Below are 8,738 nucleotides of genomic sequence, written 5' to 3' on the forward strand. Positions count from 1 at the left end.
TGCTGATGGATGTTCAGGCTTTACTTACTCATAACCCTACATATATAACTACGTGCCAATTAATTGAAGATGACTGGAAATTTATCGTGTACCACATTTTTAAGAGATGTTAGGCCAGCTTAGGGACACGACGTTTAATGAACCCCCATATTTTAGCCTTGCCAACTCACTAGGCTTAACTCACGTTTCAAGTTAACGTAAACAACTCCACTACATTCCTGTCTCGATCGTACTATGTTTGTATATATATATATATGTGGATACTATGGCAAGAATCCCACCAATTTTTTTAGCCAAACCAATGACCTTAATGGCCAGAATCCAACCGATTTTTTTAGCCAAACCAATGACCTTAAAGCTCCATTCAATTGCAACGGCGATTGTCTTTGTAGCAACCCTTTTAGTGTCATTCGACAATGTTAAGATTTGGACAAAAAATTCTTTCAAGAACGAAACCTTAGTACTGTCGGGAAATGAACACGAGTTGATATGGCTACCGGATGGAGCCGTTGGGCCGGAGAGTTTCGCGTTCGACGTCACCGGAAGCGGCCCCTACACCGGAGTTTCTGATGGGAGGATTATTCGGTGGCAAGCAAACGAAAGCCGCTGGGTGGATTTCGCCGTGACCTCGCCCGAGAGGTGAGTACGTAATCTGGTGATATTATTCCATACGTGTTGTGTTGTATGTTGATCAGTTTTGCATTTCGTGAAGATATGGTATATACATACGTGCGGTGTGCTTATATTATGTTCTTGTTTATACAAAAAACACACGGTGAAGAAAGTAGATAAGGGGTTGATGGCGGTTTTAGGATTCTCCATCGATTTCGGTTTTTTTTTTTTTACAAGGGATTCATGTATAAATTAAAAAATATGTTAAAAAATAATATGTTAAAGGGGGGAAGAAAGGAAAGAAGGGAGGAGTTGAATAACTGAGAGACAAGAAAGAAGAAATTTCTTGCAACCAACCAACAAACTATATCTAGCCTTCTGTCTCTTCTTACCTTCACGCCTTATCAGGAGGAAGATAAAAAAACCGATCTTTCTTATTGAAAAAGTTAGCTGCATGGAAACGAAACGACAAAAACTTGTGTGAGACGTTCTCACATGTCGTATTTTGTGAGACGGATCTCTTATTTGAGTCATTCATGAAAAAAATATTATTTTTTATGCTAAAAGTATTATTTTTCATCGTGAATATCGGTAGAATAGACACGTCTCACAATAAAGATCCGTGATATCGTCGTTTACTCAACGAAACTAGATGGGCATATAATAATAATATATAGTGAGTCGAATTCCATGTCGCATTAAAAAATGGTGGGAACCTAATTTCATTACAGTTATGAGTTGATTGGTAAGTTTGGAATTTTCGAAATTTTTTAGTTGTCGGGCAAAATCCATTACTCAATCACTTGAGGCATAATTCAAGTACTGTTAAATTGAGTTAGTCGCTTTATGGAAGGGAAGGGGTCAGAATTTTCTATTTCTTGGTTTGGACGAGAGGAGTTTGATTTGAACATGCATTGATCTAAAGTACGAATTTCAAACGCATTTAATTTGTGTTCACATCGATTTAATTAAGGTGATTTCTAATTTCCCTTCTTTCTATCGACATTTGAACACATGAAAAATCCATTTGTTTTTTTGTTTTTTTTTTTTGAACAATTTAAATACATTTGAAATAATTTCAAACGATCGACATGATCCATACACACTGGTAGATTATTTATTTTGTAAAAATACTTTGAAAAAAGAGATATTTCGGAGTTTCTTTTATCAGTATCTAATTTTGGTCCATGTGGCGTTATTTCTTGTAAATAATGAGGTTGGGGGCCACATTTCCAGATCTTTCAATATAGTGAGATAAGATTTATTTATAGAAAAATAAAGCAGTGATCCGTAGTCCTTTTTTGTTGATTTTTATTTATTATTTATTTGAAATTCCAATATCCATCCAACCATGACAGAACTTTATATTAGATTTTAAGTTATTTAAATATTTATTAAAATCTATTGGTTTGCCATCCCAACATTTAGGCTTAGTTTGGAAGTAGTGGAGATAAAACAAGAGAAAGAAACTTTTTAGTTTTCCTTTAATTTCTATCCACATTTTATAAGAAACTTTTCTTTAAAATCTACACAAATTTTCCTTTCACTAAAATTATCCAAACCATTTTCATCCCAACTCCCAAACAAAACCTAAAAATTCGAAGATTTAATATCCATATGTGCTAGAGATGGCGCCAGAAAACTCAATTGGGAGACTGTTTTATTTAATAGTTAATTATATTATCATAAAAATATAAATTTGAATATATTAATATAAAAGTGTGCAGCAAATAGTAATTATTGTTATATTGGTAAATATATATTCTAACAAAGAAGTTATTATAAAAATAATATGAACTCAGTAAAATAGAATATAATAAAAAAAATTAAATTTATAATTTTGAAATAAATCAATTACATAAACATGAGTAGCAAGGTAATACAAAAGTCCTGAATGGTTAATCTATTAGGGGTGTCAATCGGGTCGGGTTTTGGGTCAACCCGCGTAATTTTATTTTATTTTTTTCAACCCGAACCCAACCCGAACCCGAAGCAACCTGAAAACCCCTAACCCGAACACGAATCCGACTCAACTCGTTTAACCCGCCTAACCCGAATTTTATTTATTTTTTTAAAAAAAATTAATGAAAAAAATTCGAAAAAATAATAATATTTTAATTTGAACACATAATAACAAAATTTTCGATTTAAATTTGAAAGTTTAATTGTAGAAAATTAAAACTATATTTTACTAAATCAAATAAATAATTGTTAAAAAAATATACAAAATAAATATTAAATGATGAAAATTTATCATATCAATATACAAAAAATTTTGTTCAAACATACAATATATAAAAATATAGGTAATATTTTCAAAAATAAAATAAAATTCGGGTCAACCCTGTGACCCAACCCGAAACCCCTCTAACATGGTACTAACCCGAATCCCGAAAAAACCCCAACCCGAACCTGATTTTTTTCGTGTTGGGTCGTGTTGGGTTGACGGATCGTGTTGCATTTTGTCACCCCTAATCTATGACATATTTCAAATGCTAAAATTAATTGAGTAAGTCTCTTTTGAGACGATCTCAAATATTTATCTGTGAAACGGGTCAACCCTACCGATATTCACAATAAAAAGTAATACTCGTAGCATAAAAAGTAATACTTTTTCATGGATGACCCGAATAAGATATCTGTATCACAAAATACGACCCGTGAGATCGTCTTACACAAGTTTTTGCCAAACTAATTTAATCATTGTACGTAATAAAAATAGAAATGTAACAGTTGATAGTCATAATTTGTTCAATTTTATTTTAAATATATATTAGTGATTAGATACTTTTCATAAATTCAATACCAAAAATGTGAATTAAAATGTAAAAATAAAACGTAGACATTTTAAAATTCGAAAGGTAGGAATTTAAAAATGTTTGTCGTAAAGAGAAGAGATTTGAAAATCAAATTAAAAAAAAGGGTACGAGAATGGAATTAAGTTGGTTTATGAACTATATTATGTTTTTATAATTGTATAATTTATTTATTTATAATTTTTTTATATTAAATGAAAATTTATTAAACACTTATATTACAGAAAATATTAAACAATTCGATGGCGGTCCACCGTGTGCCCCCCACGCCGACCATTAACGCAACACCACCCACCCAACACCTAATGCTAAAAATTTGAAAGGGTCAGTGCATCTTTTATTATCAGACCGCGGTAGGGAACACAATTCTTCTTGTGGGTCATGTGGTGAACACTTGAAACGGGACGGGTTTGAGTACTAGTTTTTGGGTTTGAGTTCAAGTTTTTTTTTTTCGAAATAGTTTGGGATAAGTATGAGAATATTATCTTCATCTCCGAATTCGCTCCGATAATAAGAAGTTCGGGTTCGAGGATTCCCGAAACTAACCCCTGCCATCACCCTTTCTCATTGCTATTTTTTAAACGGAGATGGATATTAGATCCCCGCGAGTTCGGATTTGAGGTTTCCCGAGCCCGAAAGAGGTGGGGATGGGAAAGCATATGGGGCGGTGATACAATTTGGAAGCAGGGATGGGGATGAAAAATCTGATTCTGTCTCGTCTCGTTGTCATCCGTGATGATTGAACCATTGTTTAAAAAAATTAATGTATATATTAAAATAAAAATAAAGCAATTAGAATGATAAAATGATTAAGAAGACAATACAAAATGTGAACCAATTCATCCGAATTCTTCTACTTCTTTCTTTAATTTCGACTCTTCTCTATTTAACAACGTCATATGACTTATAGTTGGTCGGTAGCTCTAATTTCAATGTTACAACACCAATTGAATAAAATGTATATGGTTTGTTATTTAATTTTTTTAGACTTGAATGCTATTTTTTGATTAAAAGTGTATCTTTTGTCCGCGTAATTTGATTTTCTGGATTCGTCTCTGATAATCAAACAAGAGTATGTCTCTTGTGAGACGGTCTCACAAATTTTTATATGTGAAACGGGTCAACACTACCGATATTCACTATAAAAAATAATACTCTTAGCATAAAAAATAATATTTTTTAATAGATTACCCAAATAAGAGATACGTCTCACAAAATACGACCGTAAGACCGTCTCACATAAGTTTTTGCCATCAAACAACTGTCAATTTGACTCATAAATCCTAATATCGTGATCTTTTAAACCCCAGCGTTTGATTAATTTTTTTAGATTACAACTAATTTATAAAGTTTTCATGATAGGTATGGATGTGAAGGTCCTCATGACCACTCGTATATGGAGCACATTTGTGGGAGGCCATTGGGCCTGCGGTTTAACGAACAAACAGGCCATCTCTATGTAGCCGATGCTTATATGGGCCTAATTGAAGTGGGCCCAAATGGTGGGCTGGGTATTCCACTTGCAAAACAAGTGGACGGAGTTAATTTTGGGTTCGTAAATTCATTGGACATTGATCAGACTAATGGGCTTGTGTATTTTACAGACAGCAGCACGCGTTTTTCACGAAGGTAAGCCAATATAATAATCATTATTGTTTTTAAATCTTAATTAGATCGAGATATGTCACAAAATTGTATGCGTGATTTTTTATAGAGTTTTGCAAAATGTTGCATAGGAAGGTACGAGGCATGCAAAAAAAACTCTTGTGAGATCGTTTAACAGCTTATTTTTATGAGACGAATCTTCAACCCGACCCGACTCGTGAAAAAAATATGATTTTTCGCGGTAGATATGGATCGAGTTGACATATCTCACAGATATAGACCCGTGAAACCGTATAACAAGATATCAACTCTAAGATATGAGCTATAAACTATCAACCTGTGATTTTTTTTACTTCCACACTAAAGTTCTCATTAATGTTCTTCATTCCAAATCTTTAGGAACCATATTTCCGTGATTTTAAGTGGTGACAACACCGGGAGATTGATGAAATTTGATCCCAAAACCAAGGAAACGACTCTACTTTTGAGCAATCTCATGTTTCCTAATGGAGTGGCATTGAGCAAAAATGGTGAATTCCTACTCTTGGTAGAGACAACTACTTGCAAATTATTCAAATTTTGGCTCAAAACATGGAAGGTGGGGACTCTTGAGGTCTTGACTCAGTTCCCCGGGTTCCCAGATAACATCAAAAGGAATGAAAAGGGCGGGTTTTGGGTAGGAATCAATTCACCGAGAACTAAAGTCTTGGATTTGGTCATATCAAATCCTTGGATTGGAAAGCTCCAAGTAAAATTTTCCGTGGATTTGACAAAATTACACTTGCTTTTGGATCGGTTTGTTAGGAGCCCTGGAATGGGAATAAGGTTGGATGAAGATGGGAATGTGGCGGAGGTATTCGATGGCACAAAGGGAAGCAAATGGAAACATGTGAGTGAAGTTGAGGAAGAAAATGGGAATTTGTGGATTGGATCGGTAACAAGACCTTTTGTTGTTAAACAAAAGATCTCGAGGGCTTCTTCAGATAAATATCAAATTCTTTAGACTTTAAAGTTTGTTGATTATTAAGTATATATTTTGTTAGTTGTGTTTGGGTTCAATTTATACTATATTTAAAAACAGTGAAAAAATATACAGTTGGAAAAATCGCTTGTTATTATGATTTGATAAGAGTTTATCGGTGTTTCGATATTTTATAGTGAAAAATAATAAACGAGTTTCGAGGTTAAAATCGAAATTTCTTGGAGTTCATTACATTAAAAAGATTAGATTTTATACTAATTTTGTTTTTTCTATTTACGGACCAAAATCAAATTGTCAAGCTGAACATAATCATTTAACTGTTGTGAAAAATTTCAGGGTGGTTTTAAGGGGAAAAAATCAAGATTGTGCAATGTTTTGATAGGTTTCAATAATCAAGTTATTGGAGGATGTAAAAACTTGAATTTCAAGAAATGGGATTCTTGTTTTCTGAGCAACTCTGTTGTGAGACAGTCTTATAAATTTTTATTCGTGAGACATGCTAGCTCATATTTACAATAAATAGTATAAATTGTATAAAAAGTAATATTTTTATAAATAATCTATCTTCGAGTATATGTACATATGCATGTATTTTGATTGGAGGGAAGGGAATTGAAGGTTGTAATAAAAAAAAAGGGGTCCCTAAGAACATGTACCACAAATTTGGGCAGCCTTTCGTCCACAAATCAATTTTGACTTTGTTCCTCTGAAAATCTTGTGGCCTTCTTCTGTACATACCCAATTTGGACCACCGGAAAAATCAAACATTTACTGATTTGTTCCAATTTTATCATCATGTTTGTTCAACACATAATTATAATAAATTTACTCTAAATGTAAACTTTGTCTATTTTTTTTATTCAAATGTACATCAAATAATAATATTAATTACATAAGTTTTAAATACGTCGTATGCATATTATGTGCGCCAAAAGCGTCACTATGATATTAGATGGCAAAAGAATTGTATATCAGACTTGTTTTTAATCGTCATCTTTGAATTGAATAATTGCTAGTTTTTTTGGATTATAGTAATTTTGAGTTTCTGTACAAAAACAACACCATCACAACTACTACTACTACTTATTATTATTATTATTTTTTAAAGTTTGAGAATAAATTCATTATAATTGGATCTCAAATTTTATGTCACGTCTCGAATCTATTGATTTGGAGTATGTCTCTTGTGATATGGTCTCATGAATCTTTATCTGTGAGACGGATCAATCATACCGATATTCACAATAAAAAGTAATACTCTTGGCATAAAAAATAATACTTTTTCATGGATGACTCAAATAAGATATTTGTCTTACAAAATACGACTCGTGAGACCGTTTTACATAAGTTTTTGCCATTGATTTAAAATAAGGTATAACATATGAGTCATCAACAATTGATTAATAGCTTGGATGTGGGAACTTCCTTAAAATGGAAATAAATCATATTAAATTAATTTGAAAGAACATATATGAGAAAATAAATCATATTAAATTAATTTGAAAGAACATATATGAAAATATATTATATTGAACCCGTCGCATCGAGTGTTGGAATCATTCTTTTAAAAAGTCGAGAACTGTTGAAAAATATATTTAAAATGTGAGTATTGAATATTTGAATGTTGAATATTTGAATGTTGAAAATAAGAGTTGTAAATATTGAAAATTAGTGTGTGATGATGTAGGTAATGATGTATTTTATTTTTGGATTATTTGTAAAGATTTCCTATAAATAGATCTCTCATTTGTGAAGAAAATCACAATTGAGTAGAGAGAAAAATATTATAAAGTGTGTAGTTTGGTAAATTTTGAGAGTTTGAGATTTTTACTTTTTACCATAAATTTTTACTTTTTCACAACACGTTATCAGCACGAAGCTCTAAAAGTCCTACATACTTTTCCAAGCTCCAAACAGAAGAAAAAGGTAACAAAAATAATTATATTTATTTTACTGTTATTTATTTATTGTGTATTTATTTAATATACAATATAATGTTATTATTAGAAATAATAAAAATAAATTTTTCATAAACTTGTTATAAATCCTGGGAGGATGTTAAGACGACATCCCACACTCCCGGTAAGGGATACGACAAGTATAAAAGCCTATAAGATTTTTAAACAAAATAAATTATGACACTCATTATAATATTATGATATGATATACATAATTATTTAAACATGTCTAATATTATATATATCATATTATTATCATAAAATTATATAAATACATACCTTTATTTTTTTTGTACCCCAACGGTCATAAATGGTAAACAACGGCTATTTTTTGCCCTATAAATATGATCTCACAAACACATTCCATCACTCCAACTTTCTCTTCTTCTCTAAAAATTATTCATCATCAAATTTTTCGAAGAAAAAAGAAGATGGCTTTCTCAAGGTTATTTTTAATTATTTTGGTTATCATACTCACGAGTCTTTTATTTATCGGAGAATATCCTCCTCGTGTGTTTTCTTTATTTTTACAAATACTTGTACTTGTTGTTTATCCGTTACTTTGTATTGCAATAATTATTAACTAATAAAATGCATCGTAATTTTTTTAGTACCACCATGTCAAATTTAACAAAGCTCGAATTTGTTGCGCTCGACATCACGGGAAAGAATTATATGCCATGGACTCTAGATGTAGAAATGCATCTTGAGTCATTGGGTCTAAGCGAGACCATTAAAGAAAATGGCATATGCACGTCACAAGAA

The 8,738-nt window shown here is 31.7% G+C and overlaps 1 protein-coding gene across 1 annotated transcript; it reads left to right on the top strand.

Annotated features, from left to right (window-relative positions):
• Positions 1–265: 265 nt before the first annotated feature.
• Positions 266–6,183, top strand: LOC142529750 (protein STRICTOSIDINE SYNTHASE-LIKE 2-like). The gene is made up of 3 exons (XM_075635375.1): positions 266–639; positions 4,791–5,057; positions 5,433–6,183. The coding sequence occupies exons 1-3, from the start codon at positions 266–268 to the stop codon at positions 6,034–6,036; spliced, it is 1,245 nt and encodes a 414-aa protein (XP_075491490.1). The 3' UTR covers positions 6,037–6,183.
• The last annotated feature ends 2,555 nt before the right edge of the window (positions 6,184–8,738 follow it).

The sequence above is a fragment of the Primulina tabacum genome, chromosome 2 (assembly GCF_025594145.1).
Source record: "Primulina tabacum isolate GXHZ01 chromosome 2, ASM2559414v2, whole genome shotgun sequence".
Lineage (NCBI taxonomy): Eukaryota > Viridiplantae > Streptophyta > Magnoliopsida > Lamiales > Gesneriaceae > Primulina > Primulina tabacum.

What these genes read in the sequence shown, in the direction of transcription:
- LOC142529750 (XM_075635375.1), top strand. Translation starts at nt 266, where the DNA reads ATGGCAAGAATCCCACCAATTTTTTTAGCCAAACCAATGACCTTAATG. An exon ending in GCCGTGACCTCGCCCGAGAG is followed by an intron (nt 640 to 4,790) that starts GTGAGTACGTAA and finishes TTTTCATGATAG; the next exon opens with GTATGGATGTGAAGGTCCTC. An exon ending in AGCACGCGTTTTTCACGAAG is followed by an intron (nt 5,058 to 5,432) that starts GTAAGCCAATAT and finishes CCAAATCTTTAG; the next exon opens with GAACCATATTTCCGTGATTT.